A 17,823-nucleotide genomic window follows, 5' to 3' on the forward strand; every position below is an offset into this window, starting at 1 on the left:
TGCTTAAAATACAATAAAATACGATAAACAATAAAAAATTTGAAATGGTGGTCATTTAAGGGCCTTACACATGCCACGATTTTTGCACCTTCAGATTTACTGTTGTTAATGTAGACACGTGGCAGGCAGAGTGACGCCGTCCAATTACAGTTGACGGATATCTTTGCCTTCTTCCGTTAATTTCAGTCTGTGGTAAATATGGAGGAGAAGTTGATCATTTTAGTGCATGGCTGCCCCACAGACAACAGGCCTACACACAAACAGTCCTGGAAGAAGATCAGCTCTGCACTCAGGATTTCAGGTAAGCAGGCTATGATACCGTGCTTGTTAATGTTGCTTAGCAACGTCAGGCGCAACCTGCCGTCGTGCTCTTGACAGCTGGCACAGAAAAGGCAAAAGAGTAGTGCCCTGTGCCTGACTTCACGTTTAAAGATGCAGCATGTGTACGGCCCCTTTAGACACTGCTGTATGTGTGTGTTTGTATGACATGTACTTGGTCATCTGATTCATGAGCTTGTTCCAAAGCAGGACTCCAGATGGCTGAAACGCAGCTGATCCTTCAGGTCACTGAACTCTTTGAGGAGTGACTCTTTCTGCAGCTTGAACTGGACACCAGGAAGAGACAAAAGTGTTTTATATTAGAGTTTCTTTATGTGAAATGAAAACTATATAACTATAACTGATCCCAGCCCTACTTTAAATGATTGATAAAAACACTGAACTAACTTACATGTGTTGCATATTTATAAAACTGCTCTGCCTCCTCTCGTCTGCCATTCTGAAAACAAAAGGTTCATTTCATGGTTAGTTCAGGTCCCTGCAGCCTGTCTTGAAAAATGAGTTTGCAAACATTGAAAAAGTGAATCTCTGCTGAAATGTGTCCCAGTTCTGAGGCTGCATTCCTGAGGGCACATAGGTCACAAAGGTGTGTCCTTCGTTGGACCTGTGTGTTCAGCTAGACTTGGTTTTCCTCCTCTAATGCAATCTAATCTCACTGAACAATATGACAAGGTCATGCGATCAATAAGCAAAGGACCGTGGGATACCAGGACGAAGTGTTGACCTATTGTGTTATATTCTGTCCTGAAGTATGGACTTCAGGGGAAGCAAAGCTCAAACTGGGACACGTCTAGTGTGTTTTCAAAGAGTTATCATCACTCACCCTGAGGCAGATCAGAGACAGGTAAGCCCACACCTCTGCGTTCTGGTTGTTCAAATGATTGGCCTCAGTCAAAGCCTCCTCAGCTACACGCAGCTCCTCCAGCTACACAGACACACACAACCACAAGCAGGCTCACTTCAAAACAACTCCACAGCTGTCCAAACCATTTTTATAAACTTTATTTACAATTCCACAGTAACGTGACCTTCACCTCCGACCTCAGAGATCACAGTTCTTTTCCATCCATAAGTTAATCACTTCCCTTTTCACAGTCAGCTTTGGTTTTGTATTTAGTGTTTAAGATGCTATCTGAAATCACAGAGCCCAGCAGCTTTGGGGTGATGAATAACCCCAATGTTAACTGCTTTTAACTCCTGAATGTCACAAGGCATATCATAAGAATAAGATCAAAATCAGAATTAAATCAGATTTAAATATATGTTCAGGTTTCTATCATTTTTCTGGAGGGGGAGGTGGATTTTACCCGGTAACAGGCGGCACCCAGGCCTAGCCAGGTCAGGCAGGACGGAGACTGCTCACAGGCCTGCAGATAGGTAACCTTGGCTTCCTTAAACTGAAAGTTAAAAACACAAAAGTAAGAGATTAGTTACACTGTGGTTCGTTGCTTCATACAAGATGTTTGAGATGTGCTTTAGTGTAAATTCAGTAATAACTGATTTCTGTCTGGTTACTATGTAGAAACTTGACCCATAATCCCATTGTTCCTCATGACTTTATTATTTTAAAAAACATCCTAAGACTGGAATACTTTATTACAATATTTTAGTTCCTAGTTCTTCCTGGAAATGCACCAGGTTGATTCATCAGCAGATACAGCACACATCGATAAACTGTCCGACTGATCAGACAGCAGTGAAGCTTGTCTCAATATCCGACCTTCCCCTGCTGGAGGTAGATGGATCCCAAGCGGAGGCGGACAAGGTGAGAGTCTGATGGTTGCTGCAGAAGGATCAGGCTCCACTCGTAGCTCTCTTGGGCATCACTGAGCGCCCCCCGCAGGTAGTGACAGTGACCATTCAGAGCCCAGGCATCTGCATCCTGCTCACAAGGTGGACAACACTTCTCAGGTCAGAGTTCAGAAGAGATGCAAGTGAGAAACTGAGGTGAAAGATGTTCATAAATCCAAAACTAAACATAAATATTTTCTGCAGTTTAAATGTTATAAATCACAGACTGTGGACAGCTCAGACTAGCAGAGCAGTACAGAAGCAGTGAACCATACTGTATGTCATATTCTCCACTCAGTCCTTACTCAGTGCTACAGCCAGTGGTCAGTGTGAGTACCTGGTTACTGTGAAACAGCGCCTCCCTCAGGCTGGCGGCAGCACTGCAGTAGTCAGCTCTAAGCAGCTGCAACTGGGCCAGATGAAGAAGATAGGAGACACTGCGACCACCATCTGAACACAGCAGCTCCAGGGACAGAGCATGCTCCGCCATCTGACAACAAGACAGAGACCGCTGATAATCTTTGTTGAAACTTTCACAGCTGACAATTAAAGTTAGTGTGTTTTGACTTCCTAAGAAAAGACTTCTACAATACACGACTTTTCCACAGCCAACTGTCAGTTCACAGACGTTGGCGCATCAATAATGGACATAAAAAACATTTGCCTCATAACATACAAAAGCCAGGGTCACAAAATAGCACTGCATTTGTACTATACAATGTAGGTTAGTTTGATTCATATGTGACCTGTGTGAGTCCAGCTGGCTGCTCAGATGGCCAAACCACCAGACACTCTGTGTTTTTACCTGCAGTGCAACGTTCTGCAGCAGGAACTGAACCGTCTCTGTGAAAATGGTGGAGGAGAGTTTACATGTAGCTGATCTGGAGTGAACACTAGGCACTGGGGGCTCTCTTTGCATCTCTGAGTCCTGGGCTCCATACTCTGGGTCTGAAAGACAATGGGGTTAACATAGTTAGGCAGCACTGGCTGCTCTGGGAAAACATACTCAAAGCCACAGGTCTTCAGATTGAAGTGCAGTGAGAGTGTATGATAGACAGGGGAGATGAGACAAGTCTTATTTTTTGGTGATTGTTGCCAGAGTGCATCTAAACAGTGTATAAGCAGGTATTACCTACAGACTATGTTGTATATGCATATTTTTATCTGGATTTTAGGTTTTTTGTCCTTGTAGAAATGGACAAATAAAAATTACTATCAGTTTGAAAAATGTTTTGGATGTGACTGTTAACAGATCTCAGTGTGCTTCATCATTTACCTGATGTATTAAAGATATGAGCAGAGTTTCAATATTACAGATTCATTAGAACGTAGGAGAACTGGAACCAGAAACACTTCAGGTACAAGCCAAACCCCAAAATACCCTTTCTCAGTCACCACAGGCACAGACATAACACCAGAGTCAGCTCTAGCAATTCAGCTTTTCTCTCCATGGATGGCATTAAGAGAAAACTAACACATCACTGCAGTCAGATGAAGACACAGTTTACTTCAGCTCACCTTGTTTAACAGTGGGAGACTGACGTGTTGCCGTGGCCATCACTTCCTTTTCTTGCTGCTCTTTCTCCTGCTTATTTTTCTCCTCCTTGCCATTCTCCCTCTTCATCTTCTCCTCCTCCCCCTGTGTTTGCTTCTTTGCTTCCTTTGCCCTCAGCTGCCTTCTGGCCTCCAGGAAAGCCCTCTCAGCCAGGATGGATTCGCTCTGGCTCTCATGGAGCAAACCTGGACAGCAGACTCAGAGACATGAAATGAAACTATACAATTCCAAGCATGCATCTCTTCTGTTTACTGCTTTGGGTTATTTTGGGTCAGGTGGTATGAATATTTTTCAAACAAAGTTTCTTAGTGTTTAAACATGTGCTGATTTCTTTGTTTCTTTGATATTTACCATTATTGTGTATTTTTATTCTGAGGTATTTTCTTTCGATTTTCCTCTTTTATCTTCACAAAAAGCCTCTGAAACAGCATTTAAAAAAAAAAAAAACTCTGTACTGAAACCTGACTTATAAATTTAAAGTTACCAGCTTGTAAAAGTCGCCAGAAGACAATGCTGGCATTGTATGTATGTTTTCTGAAATCCATGAACACGTTACATTTGCATGTTTCATACCTATCATATCAATCCTTCTAAAGTGATGTAGTATATGAGTTGACAGCGTAATCGGGAGGAGGATGAGGGAACGGTGTATGGTGTGACACCTAGGCCACACACCTGCAAAGCTGTAGTCCACTCTTCAACACCAACAAACAACAAAACCGGTTGTTATTGTGACCCGATTTGCCAACGGAGAAAGTGCCATGAAGAGTGGGGTTTTTTTTAATGAGACATCACATTTGTCTTCTAGGATTGGGCCCCCAAACCAGGTATTTTAAGCCTTAACTCAATCTTTTCCTAACCATAACTAAGTGTTTTTATGCCTAAACCTATCCACACATTAACCACAGCTTTGTTGAAATGTATAGAAAAGTAAAGTTTCAACATATCTCCTATCTGTTGAGGGATAGACATCACTGACTGGCTGTTATTGACAAAAGAGTGTCAGTATTAGCAGTCTTATGTGTTGTGTTGGCAGCAGTGAATAGAAATACAAACTTATCTCACCCAGCAGTGTCCAGGCCACCACACTGGCCGGGTCTAAGCTGATGGCTCTCTCCAGGAAGGTCTGGGCCTCCTTATGTTGCTCAAACATTGCCGCCAAGACCCCACACATCATCAGGCTAAACAAGTGGATACAGACACTCAAGGTTAACTTCCCGGTTCATGTGTTTTTGTTGCTGACGTCAAATTAATTGACTGAAATTTCATTTCGGGTTAATGTTCATATGGTCATTATCAAAATTCTGGGCTATGACAAACCTAGATCATGCATGGTATTGTACTTTGCAATGTAACAGGAGGAACTGTGTCGAGAAGATGGTACAAAGCAGAACCACCAACACAAGATGAATGGCTGAAAATTGTGAACGAAATATTTGATACAGAATTGTTAACTCATAGGATAAGAGCTCAAGAGGAGCAATGTCAAGAGGAATGGGAGACATAGGTAATGTTTACATGTCAACGACAAGATAAGAGACTGAAGGTATGATTAGGCTTTGTGAGACAGGGCAATCGTTTCCATCCCACGCCACTGACATGTTGCTGTCTCGCAGTCGCAGACACTTTTGGTACCGTTTCATCTCATATGATATGAAGCAGCCTACTTCATTCATGGTTCTGATGATGTCACTCATAATTAATACCCCTGCGCTCATGGCTAGATAGGAAAACTCAGAGTTGACTGAGCTGGATGATAACCAGCTTTGTAGTATTGGTTATCCAGATGGCCAACGTGACAGGTTAGTCAAACCAGGTAATGAGCCGATATCCTGGGTAAGTTGAACTGGCTTCGTAGTACAGGCCTCTGTTTCTCCTCTCTTGAAAACCAATAATTTGCTCTTAGTTTAATATTCTACAGATATTTTAAGCATTTCTAACCTGGGTAGGTGTGCCTGCTGGACAGACACAGCATCACGGAAACACTCATGAGCCTTCGTGTAGTCTCCAGTTCGCATGTAGAGGCTTCCCCACTCAAACTTGTGGGAGGGCTCATTGGGGTGCCTCACCACCAGCTGCACGAAAACAAATTCACAATGAAAAATTTAACCAGCCGGTGTCATTGTCTGCATAAAGATCATTAAGCACTGCTGTAACATGATTTGTAGCCACCTGATACAATAAACACTGATATGCTCTGAGAATAACAGAACAACAGAGGTACAGATGAAGAAGAAGTACAAGATGTCTTTATGTCGACAAATCAATAACTGATGACTAAATCAGTTTTAGGCATGCATCTTGATTTATAGGTCTGAAAAGAGTGGATAAACAGAAATCAACCCTGCTCTGTTCTTTTCCTCATTTATTTTGGGTGAAGAGCAGAAGCATGGTGACGCACCTCTTGGTAGTACTGAACAGCCTGCTGATAATCCCCAGTAAGCTGAGCCTCTCTGGCAAAATTTCGGAGCTGAGAAGAACTCAACTGGATCTCGTCTGCGGAGTCATCGTCAACGTCATCTGAATAAACCTGGTGATGATAAAAATTAACATAAATACAGAATATATCACACATGCTAAGTATGTGTGTGTGTTACCTTGTTGAGAGCTAAGCGCATCTCGTCCACCAGGTAGACATAGAGCTTGCTGATAAATGCCCTATGCTCCTGAGGGTCAGTGAATGGCTCTGTCCGCTGCATCTTGTCACGTACGATCCCTGCCACTGCATGCTACACACCAGGAACACACATATTTATGCGGTCAAATAACAACAGAAAAGCCACCACCAGTACAAAAAACACCTAACAGGTTACAGATCATAGAGTGTATAAAACAATGGATTTAGCTACTGTGATGTCACCCATCGGTTTGTGGACTCCTGTTATGAAGCCTGAAGTTTGACATTTTGACCATTGCCATCTTGGAGCCACTGTTTTCTGTCTTTGAGTTAGCTGCTAACTGCTAGTAGCTACTTTAAAAATTTCCTGGAGGTGGGTCACACGCATAACACGTCGTCAAAACAACACACCTTCCCCGTCCATAGACCCATCCTGCCGACTGTCCCTTTTACAAAGACGTCATTTTGGTGTTGTTACTTCCTCTGTCCCTCTTCATACAGAACCATGAGGTAGAAGAGACAGTGTAAAAGGGGCTATAGACTCAGTTTTTGGAAATTCCATATTGGCCTTATTTTTCGGCCCCCGGAGGTTGTCACTTGCTGCAGATCTACTCCAAAAAACTCCTTCAGGGTTCCTGCAAGTTTTATCCATCCACCAGGGATTTGTGCAGTTGTTCTGACCTTTATCTGTTCCTTGAAGGTGAAGTATTTCCCAGAGACATTAAGTGCTCCCATTAGCTCAGTCTTCATCTGTTCCCGGCTGCAGTCTTCAGACGCCTTGGCTCCTGCTCCAAACAATTCCTTATATTGGTCTGAAATTAGGGCCACTGTGTTGCCTATCTGCCTGTGGTATTCCAGCACCGCCTGAAGGAGAGAATTCAGCAAGTGAGCAACAATCCACTGATGTGTGTTGTGTGTGTGTATCTGTGGGTCCGTTTATGTATATATATATATCTGTTTTACACTTTCTGCTCTGCTAGGACCTGCTGGATGTGGACACCTGGGAAGGATCAGTGCCTTCACCCTGCAGGAAATAGAGACACATCTCAGTACATTCACACTCATTTGTGCTCCACAGTCAGTCAGAAAACCAAGGGGCAATGACCAAATGTCCCCAATCTAGAGAGACAGTGAAATCAATACACCCAGGTACAACTTAGTGCTCACAGAATATACCACATATACCACATAACAGGCCCACACAGAATCAGCACCCACAGTTGTGCTGTCACTACCCTGGTATTTCTAACGTCGACACAATAACCGGAAAAAGAGCAATTTTTGAAAATGAGGGCAGACAAATTAAACTATAACAAGGCTGTAACATGACAACTACTACTTTTCATTTCCTGACAAGTAGCAGAGAACAGCAGAATGAACATCCACAGATTTTCCACAAATAAAAAAGACAATTAGCATATCTTAAATGAATATTATCTTTCACATTACAAGCAAAAAAACATTCCACTAAATTCTGCAGGTTTTCGTTCTGGATCACCACTGAAAACTGTTTAAAAAAATTATGGAGATTCTGTCTGGGTCTGCACGTTACCTTCTGGCCAGCTCCTCTGGAGATGTTTTGGGTACCAGCGGTTTCTCCAAGGCTATCTCAATGATAATATAGGTTCTGGCCTCCACATATGTCTGCCATTAACAGGAATGAGGGGTTAATATGCTGAAGGCTTTACAAACAACAGGCATGTAAACTGGATATAGGTTTACAGTAGGATGTATAGTAGCAGTTCAAGCTTATCAAATCAAATAAAATAAATTTTATCAATGCAGCATGTTTAAAAACAACCGCAGTCGACCAAAATTGAAGTTAAAATTGAAATAACAATAACAACAATAAATGGCAGTCGAAATTAGAAAGTAACATCAACCAAATAAAACTGGAAATCTTGATTACGTACATAGAAAGTTACAAAATACTAAAATATTAAAACCACTAAGAGCAACCAAAGGCCATTGAAAACATGTAGGCCTATGTCTTAAGTGTCAGTGGAGCGAGAACATTTGATTACAAGTGTGAGGCTATTCCTGAGTTCTGGAGCAGCCACCGTAAAACCACGATCTCCTTTACCAACTAGCTTCGATAGTGGGACAGTTAAAATGTTGCTGCTGCGCTCACTGTGTCTGTATTAAACTGTAACTACAACCATAGCTTCCAGTAAATGAGGCCTACTGTGTTTGTGATTGCAGAGTTGTGTTGCTGTGTAGTGGAAGCTTACATTTTGCTCCGTACTGAGGTGCGGCTCAGTTTCAGCCAGGGCATCGGCCACGCTGTCGGCTACAGACAGCCTGCTCTGACTGCCAGGTTGCTGTCATAATAAAAACAGCGTACAATTGACTCCAATCCCCATATTCACAACAAATACAAAATGTAGAGACTTTAGAAGTATAGAATCAATTGCTGGTTTTGCTTGTTAGAAAGGTTTCAAAGCCTTTCAAGGACTTGTTTTTGTCTTATATGATTTTCCAAGCCCTTGGAAGTGATCTTAATTAAACTTTGATGTAAAAATGAATCTCAGCTGACCATCACAACCTTGCTGACCTTTTTGGCTGCCTCCTTGGATTCCTTCGTTCCCCTTCCATCCATGTTCTTCCCTGCCTTCCCCTTGTGAGAGCCTGTAGCTGAGCCAGCACGAACTTTGACCTGTTTGGCTGCAGTCTTGGCCTGCTCCTTTAACACACTGACACTCCGCTTGGCCTTTAAGTACATGATCAGAGACAATCTCACTTTAATAGAGGCTTTACAGTGCACACCCAATGGGAACAGTGTTATTATATTATTCAGTAGATTATATTGAGTCAAGTCTTTATTTAATTCATGTATAACGCATGACACAGCAGGATTGTGCAGTAGTGATGCGTGGGTCGGGCGGTTTGGGTAAGCTTGTTAAAAAATATCACAGGCTTCAGGCGGGTCATAAAGTGACAAAGCAGCATTCTGAGTGAATTATTATAACGTATAGAAACCTTGTGCAATAATTTAACTTCCACCTTCTCTTCCCCTCTCTCTGTCACTCTCACACAACAAGCAGCTTCATCACCAGAGCTGCTGTGCTCAGGCTTCCCGTTATCTGGCTTTTGACCAGGAAAATCTGTTTAAGTCAAGACATATTTAAATCTTTCCGGTCATATGTTGGCCTAATACCGTGTCCTAACAGCAAGTGTCTCTCTCTGTCCACACTGGCTCTGGTTAAGAAAGCTAGAAAGTGTTAATGGAATTCTATTTGAACAGATCATTTCTACTAGACATTATATGATGAATACATCAACAAAAATTAAAGCAAATAAGTTATATGTGTGTATCTGTGTGACCTTGTTTAGTAACTCAGCCTCAGAGAAGGGCTGAATGCTGTATGCTCCTCGGATGCGGCTGACTCCAGGATACAGCAGCCGACCCATGTCCACAAACGCCACGCCATGGAAGGGGATCTCTGGGTTCTTGTCAGCGGGCTACACACACACACACACACACAGTTTGACTGGATGAATTTGCTTATCTGTCACTGAACTTTGCTTAAGCTTTTAAAACAGGAATCATGGTATAGACCCTCAAAATGTTTCATTTAAACTATCCACTAGAGACCCTATTAGCACATCACACATCAACATCAGCTTTGATTAAACTAAAATGCAGTTTTGCCTGAAATGATTGTGCATGTTGTCCTTCATTTCTTACATTTGGTTCAGACTAGAGGGCTAATGCCGAAGGGTCAATACATTATAATATAGCCCCCGTTTCCAGCAGGCAGTACGGTACGGCACTGTGAAAAGTTGTGGATGGTACCAATGGAACTGTTCCATATCATCCCCACTTTTGGTCCCCCCTCTGTTGGGGTACCTAGCACACAGATCTAGTACTAAAAGGTGGAGCTGTGAACACTGCAGTCTGATTGGTCAATAGAGTACGGTCACTCTGCTCAGAGTTGTGGCTGGTTTTGAGGCTCATGTAACCACTGTTCATACCGTGGAGAGTTTTATTAGTAAACTGTAACTATAAAATGAAAGGATGTTTCGCTGCCTCTCACACCAGCTGTAGTAAAAAATAACTTAATTCACTGGGCTGTCGATGATTTTTTAGGTGGACCGTTAACTTGTAATGTTACTCAATGCATGAGTTGATGACTTGAATCCATCAGCACACCTTAAATTTCACTGTGACAACTTTGACGATTGCTTAAGTTTCTATATGACAGACACTTAAAGTAATGAGTGGATCGTCATCCATATATTCCGCATATATTCTAATCCTTACTCAGAGAAAAAAAAAAAACGTTGCAGAGCAGCGTTCCTGTGGGCTACGTCAACACTAAACCCCTGAGCTTGCCTGAGAAGGACTAAATGCACAAAGCCGCTATTTTTAAATATCCCATGGAGAGAGACTCTCACTGCAGCCTGTTCTGTTTTGTTCTGAAAATGTCGACGTGCAGCCTCGTTCTGTGAACAAAAGACAGGGTGCAGATTTCCATCTGTGTCACTTGTAATAAGGAAATACAGTAAGTGTTGGACGGAGCAGTGAGTGACAACAACCCTGCTCACATTTAAGGGTACTGTTTGCGGTGGAAACGCTAGGGTCTAGGTACCATGTCTGAAGGGCTACTTTTGGTTCCAAAGGTACCATACTGAAAGTGTTTGGTGGTCACGGGGCATATTTCTGATCCTATTCTTTGATAACGAAGTCGGCTCACCAGCTTGGTTTCTGCTGCCTTAGTGAGCACAGCCGACGACCTCATTATCTCCACTGGCCACAGTCTGCTCTCAGTGATCTTCTGCCGCAGCCTGAAATTGCAGTCAACACTGATAGACATATTTTCACATCTTTTTCTGCATCTGTATCTGTATCTCTCTTTCTGCAATCTCTACTTGGTATTTACCCATCCAATGCCTTAGTTCACATCATATACATTCTGATGTTGACCTAATATATTATTTTCTCTTTTTTGGTTTTGCTACAATATTTCCCAAGCAGTTTTCTTCATAGGGATTTGACATTTATTCAAAGCATTAAACCTGTTAACTTGTTTACTTTGCATGGCCCTGAATTATTTCTCAATGATTTCCTGATCTTTTGGCCTGAAATTTATTGAATGAGGGAACCAAGTTTTCAAATACACTGTTATAATCCTGAAATTTATTTTGTAAAAAAAAAAATACAGACATCGTGACAAGAAACATAAGACTGTCCCTTTTGGCCTACAGGTAGCATGATGGTCAGACAGGAGGAGGAGTGAGCTGTGCACGTAGCTGACCTGGTAGTTCCTCCTGCATCCAGGAAGCAGCGCATCTCTGTGTCCCAGCTCACCCTATGCTTTGTGATCTCTGCTTCAGTACGAAACTTCCGGTCCTGTAATAACAATTTCAAAATTCATACGCTATTTTTATGATCAAAGACTGACCAATAATTTAAGTAAACATGAACCATTCTCTACCAAATCCAAAAACTAGAGCGCTAAAAACATTCATTCGGTCCACAATATCAGGCTCCCATTCACTGCCTATGAAGCAGCTTCAGACTTTATGCAAGGGGTTTATAGGAGTTGTAAGCACTTTCCTTTATCAATTATTGGTAAAATTAACGACTGATTAATTGCTTCATTTTGATTTTTAAAGAAACGTGAAAACTTTGCTTCTACATTTTTTACTTAATCAGAGCTCACAACAACATTTTACATATACTCTGACAGCACTTTATAGCCTATCAATTGATCAATCAAATTTTATTTGTTTGATCAAATTCTAAACAAACGATTAATCGATTAATTGTCATCACCCCTACTTTATACTCTAGAATTTGGTTTTGGACTCTGGTTTCTGTCTTTGAGAGAGAGGAGAACATGTTCACGATTATTGATTGAACTTTCCTCTGCCGTGGATAGAATATACTGGAAATCTTAAGTTATATGGTGTTCCCCTTTAAATCTGGTCATGTCTATCAAATGAAAGGCATTTATATGACATCTATCAGTGCACCCAGGCATTTCGCAGCAAGTGCAGGCCACAGTTGCAGTTACCTCTAAGCCAGTCAGCTGGCCATCCTCCTGTTCGATGGGCTCTGCCTGAAAAGAAGTATCAGGTAGGAAGTGGTTCCCTGTGACCAGCAGGGCCTGATGGGGCCTCTTCCTCTGTCGGCCCTTTTTCTCCCTCTGCCCCCCCGCCTTCAGGTGCCCCTCACAGAACACCAGCACCTGATCTTTCTAGGGGTCAGAGGAATCATACAGCCACACTGTTAAAATCCTTCACCCTGGTTAAATCCAGATTTGATGTTAGTCTGAACAGGGTAGCATGTTTTTTTTCCATGTTTCATTTTGATTTAAAGGTCCAGTGTGTAGGATTTAGGGGGATATACTGGCAGAAATGGAATATAATACAGTAGGTATGTTTTCACTAGTCTACAATCACGTGAAAAAATAAATGGTTGTGTTTCCAAATGACCCATTTATATGTACATAAATTATGTATCTTAAATAAGCTACATAAAAAGCACAGAGTAACACTCACCTCTGCACTAAGGGGGACCTCCAGGGCAGCAGTGTATGAGCAGGGAGTAGTGGCAGGGCCAGATTGCAGAACCCATGACTCAGGGATGGAGTAGGCTGTCTCCATGGTTACCTTCAGCAGATTGGAGGCTGAAAGTTCAGCCTCAGACAGTATTGGCTCCGACATACTGACACACACATCCAGTGTCGACCTCTAAAGGGGTAAAATCGTGAAGCACATTCATGTTTTATTTATAAACTTTTACATCATAGTATTAGTGAGTTAATGGCTGTGATGTGTCTCAGTTTTCCTTCCTGAGGTTCAAAGTGCTGGTTGCCAAACACTGGTTGGGAATTTTCTTATTTGGCCTAAAAACTGGCTGTGGGATTACCTTCCTCTTCCACTTGAAAATGCCTTGGGCTGCCAACTGCTCCTGTCTGGCCTCAACTCCTGCCTTCAAATTCTGGATGAATTATACCAAAATGTCCACAGATTGACAAATCTCTATTGTATCACTCTAAATATTGTCATAACCCATATTTTCACCTTTGTATCAGACCAGCCTCTCTGCATGACAAGGCTACAAATAAGCTAATACTGCAGAGTCTGCCTCAGTTGATATTGTGTTTCTGTTGTAGTCAGTGCTCCAAACTTATTAACAAATATACAATTAATCAAATTACCAAAAAAACAAAAAAAACAAACAACTGACACAATGAGAGTTTGGGGTTTTTGGGGCCTTTGGAGGATCGAAGCCACCAGGGCAGTTGCCCAGTTAAGCTGAAAACACACTGGTGCCTCATGTGAAGCACGTCAGGTGCCACCCCAATACACACTGGACACATCGCGCTGCAGCACATCAACAGATGAAAAAACAAAGTTATTACTACTTTTATTGGAAGATCTGTACATCCTCCACCTCTGCATTAGCTTAAAGTCATGTGTGGACAGCCCCTAATTAAACTTGATTTTTCACCTGAGGAGCCAATCTCCAGAGCTATGACAAGCAAGGCAACATGTTCTTGGCCAATGTCTTTATAACGATGGGATTGTGGGTCGTTTAGCTCAGAATATTTCTCAACCTCAACAATGGGTCTCTCCTCATCCATTCTTTGCCACACACGAGACACAGCAACAGCTACAGAGTTCGAGCCGCTGTGGGAGCTGGTATGTACAAGCAGAGAGCGAGTGGGGGAAAAATGCATTTAATTCCAGGGGCAATGAGGCTGGAAACAGTGGCGTGAAGTGCTGCAGGATGGTGCTTCCAGGAGCACCAACACGTGTCTAGCCGCCGCCGGTGTAGGGTTGTTCATTGAAAATAATGGAGTCTTATTTTTTGATGCGCTGTGTTTGCTGCCGGTGTGTTTTGGCCTTTAGTCTGCTTGCTAATCCAGGCTTGATTACAGGTATAGTTAAAATACCTTTCAGGCAAGATACACATAATAAGTATACAAATTTTTAAGGCAGAACTTTGCAAAAACAAAAAAAATATTAATCTGGAATAAACGTTTCTGTTATCTAATGTAGCCATGACCCTGCCCCTAATAATAAGTGGTCAGTAACCATCTGACCTGGCTGCAGAGGTCTGGGGGGGACTCTTTGGCTGAAGAGCTGGTCGCTGCATTCAGTGGAACTGAGGACGAGAAGCTGCACTGACCTGAAACAGAAGAGAGAATCACTCCAACAGTCAACAAGTTGTCCTGTAAGAAAAACTCTTTGAAGGCACTTTGATCAGACCTCCACATGAAGAAACTGGCATTCGGTACATATAGACACAGACATACACCGGTTTGTTTTATTACAGTAACAACACATCACTTCTGACAGGTACAGCTGTACCTTGCAGCAGAGGCAGCAGGTCAATCACAGCCTGGCCCAGCACCGGTGTCTTCGCTGGCACCGATGTCCTCGTCTTCTCAGGCAGGAACTCTCTCACTGTTACTGATCAAAACAACAAAACCAAGAAACTATGCTGTGAAAACTGAGAGCCGTAATAGAGGCCAGGCCTTACTCTGCGTTTGTTTACCAGTGAGAAGATTACTACCAGTGTTATTGCAATAATTAGTGGTAACTGTTTCAGTCTAAGCTGCAGTTTACTTGTTGATATGCTCAACTATTTTGGGATTGGTTTAGGGGACTGCTGTGTCAAGGCAGCATATCTGCATAGAATAGGTCCTGCATGGTTGACAAACCTACCAATTATTCTGTCGTCAATGTCGCCATCGGTTGACAACAAAATTGCAGAAAAAAATCTGGTGATTTTAAAGGTTGAAGGGTTTTTCCCCACAATTAAGTGAAACGTAACAGCAACAATAAATTAAAATAGTTAGCTAATGTGACAATGAACTCACAATAAGACCACATATTGGGATTTTACTGTAGCTGGAGTTGCATCTACTGGTGGTAAATATTGAGTGACTACACTTAATGTAAGCACTCATTTAAGTTTACGAGGTTTGAATTTAGGGCACAACTGTCAGGTTAATAAAACTAGTAGGACTGCTCAAAATATGAGCGCACAAACTGCTGGCTGGAACAGGTTTTAAAATAACATATATCAGCATTATAATTTCTAAAGCATCAGCATGTGTTAAAGCCTATGCCCATGATGAAGGTGTTTTGTTTTTTTAGAATGTGTGACATTTTCAGTTGCGGTATCATGTGGACATAACCAGCAAAGTGTGGGCATCAAAGAGATGCTGCTGGTCAACATGCAGAGAGTAACAGCAGCAACAAGAATTGACGAAAGTTGAAAGAAGAAACAGACCGACATCAGTGTCAGATATCAACAAACTCAACTTACATATGACGGGTTTATGGGCTATGTCACTGAAAGCCTGATTGTTATTGGGGCAGTGGAAGCTGCAGGTAAAGTCATAGTCAACACACTGCTCCACTGGATTGACCTGCTTCTTGTCCGACTCTCCCAGCACATTTCCATCCAATTCAACCTGTAGAAAGCTCTGGAAGCCATCTGCCTTATTTCCTTGCTGAAAAGAAGAGGAAACAGAATATGTAGCATCAGGTGGATACTGTCATCCACACAGATTCTTACCCTAGCTAGTCTTCTAACGTTGTTCTGTTTGCCCAAGACATTTAAATTCCAGTCCAGTTTATATTAAACTACACAATAAAGTTTCAATCATATTGAAGTTAGTAAAACCAATCCAGTTTATGTAACATGTGCTTGAAATAATGTCAAAAGCATTTCCCATGAGTGTGCCAAACACTCACAGGACCTGTAGCTGAGCAGAGGAGGCTCTTTGATCAGTTGTCTGGTTTGATCCCAGAGTGACATAAAGTTGAAAATTGCATGGTGTTTGCCACTAAATGAAAAAAAAAACTGCTTTGAAGAAAAATATGGAGGAAGGTGATCTGGGTGAACACACGTAAGTTTACCCTAACATTTTGCAAATTTGAGACTGGTGCTTTACATGTTACAGAGTAAAATCTTGAATGCATCACTTCACATTTACTAAGTTTGCGAATGCTTTTCCCCAAGCTGATGATGACTGTTTTAATAAGATGAATGCTAAGTTGTAAACAAGGGGAAATGAAACACCTGAAACCCCGCCATTAATCTAATTGTATCTATGTAACAAACTGAAGCCATTCTGGGATGAAATTTACATTGATCTCCATTACAGATGCCCCAAGAGTCATTGTTTGCTTCACTAAGAGTTATCCCTGAAGAAACTGGAAACATTATTACTATTTCTTCATTTATTTATTTCTTATTCCTTTTCCTTCCTTTTTTAATATTTCCCTTTTATCTGTCATTTATGGACAGTGTAACGTTAAGTTGTATTGTCTGACTATTGGTATGTTGGTCTTAATTGGACTGTGCTAATTGTCTTTTAATCAATAAATAATTAGTTAAAAGAAAAAAATAAGTCAAGCTCTTCTGCTCAAAACTGAACCAGGAGATAAAGGCAACTGAAACTGTGTGGTTGACTAACCAACACAGTCTGTACTCGCCCTCCTGACCGTTGCTTCAGACAGTAGTTTGAACGTTAGTCAGTTATGCTAAGCTAAGTTAGCCGTTGGTTAGCTTACTACGTAGTTTAAGTTAAGCTTAAGCTAAGTTAGTTAACGTTAGCTCATAAGCATACGGTGAAGTTCGTCACTTTCATTACACTTTAAGTAACGTTGAAGGAGCTTACCAGGTTATTAGCGCGGGTGACGGTTATATTTATAATTTTATAATCTGTTTCTGCGGCGTTTTCAGGCGTCTCCATTATGTAAAGTTAGATTAACGTTAATGTTTGCTAACTATCACGAGCCTTGTTTCTATATACGTTGGATACAGTCCCGTTTCCACGGCAACGACACTGCACATGGTGGTGCGTTCACTTACAATTTGAAATACCAGCGGTTTGACACACACAGCAGCGATAGATGACTTCAACTCTGACGTAATTTACAAAGGGTTTTTCATAAACGAAAAAAAGATAAAAAAAAATAAATAAATAAACAATAAAAACACACCAGACTCCCCTGAATAGAGTAAAACAACAACAACAACAACAAAAATAACATTATACATTATTTTTGCTTCTATTGTTACATTCTTGTTACATTATTTTTTGTTTTTGTTTGTTTTTGCTACTGTCATTGTATTAAGGGAAATTAGATACCGAGCTATTAATAGATATTGTAAGAGAGGAAAAATGCCCATTTTCAAAATCTATACATGTCATGTTCAGCGCTGAGTGGCTCATGTTAAGAAATATCAATCAAAATTTCCCAGGCCATGAAAATAACATATTGGAATTCTTAATATAGGTGATGTTTCTCTTTAGCACTGTTTTATTTTTTATTTACAATTTAGTTTTGTATTTTATTATGTTTTCTTTCTACCATTTGTTTCTAATTTTGTTCTTGTTCAACCTGAGACAGAAGTTATTTGCTGATAAGACATGAGAGTGTGGCTTGTTTCTTTGTACTTATCAAGTTCTCAATAAAGAAGGGGGAAATCTAGCTGTCTGGCTCTGTAGTAGAGTTGGTGGAGCAGCAGAGGTCACTGCTCTCAAAG

The 17,823-nt window shown here is 41.4% G+C and overlaps 1 protein-coding gene across 1 annotated transcript; it reads right to left on the bottom strand.

Annotated features, from left to right (window-relative positions):
- Positions 1-17: 17 nt before the first annotated feature.
- Positions 18-17,159, bottom strand: LOC117249930 (cilia- and flagella-associated protein 70). The gene is made up of 26 exons (XM_033615847.2): positions 16,952-17,159; positions 15,592-15,778; positions 14,628-14,729; positions 14,360-14,445; positions 12,810-13,001; positions 12,323-12,505; positions 11,561-11,655; positions 11,000-11,090; positions 9,627-9,764; positions 8,857-9,012; positions 8,534-8,623; positions 7,855-7,946; positions 7,266-7,326; positions 6,984-7,166; positions 6,283-6,414; positions 6,087-6,215; positions 5,627-5,760; positions 4,751-4,866; positions 3,649-3,870; positions 2,936-3,078; positions 2,468-2,620; positions 2,060-2,221; positions 1,647-1,736; positions 1,163-1,264; positions 731-778; positions 18-605 (listed from the first exon to the last, which is right to left on the bottom strand). Exons 1-26 carry the CDS (start codon positions 17,024-17,026, stop codon positions 507-509), a joined length of 3,261 nt encoding a protein of 1,086 aa, XP_033471738.2. The 5' UTR covers positions 17,027-17,159; the 3' UTR covers positions 18-506.
- Positions 17,160-17,823: the final 664 nt, after the last annotated feature.

Source organism: Epinephelus lanceolatus, chromosome 2 (assembly GCF_041903045.1).
Source record: "Epinephelus lanceolatus isolate andai-2023 chromosome 2, ASM4190304v1, whole genome shotgun sequence".
Classification (NCBI taxonomy): Eukaryota; Metazoa; Chordata; class Actinopteri; order Perciformes; family Serranidae; genus Epinephelus; species Epinephelus lanceolatus.

Bases quoted from the DNA above. Each gene is read 5' to 3' on its own strand.
- LOC117249930 (XM_033615847.2), bottom strand. From the start codon at position 17,026: ATGGAGACGCCTGAAAACGCCGCAGAAACAGATTATAAAATTATAAAT. The intron at 3,871-4,750 runs GTGAGATAAGTT...TCTGCTGTCCAG, and splicing joins GGTGGCCTGGACACTGCTGG to GTTTGCTCCATGAGAGCCAG. The intron at 606-730 runs GTAAGTTAGTTC...CCTGGTGTCCAG, and splicing joins TTTATAAATATGCAACACAT to TTCAAGCTGCAGAAAGAGTC.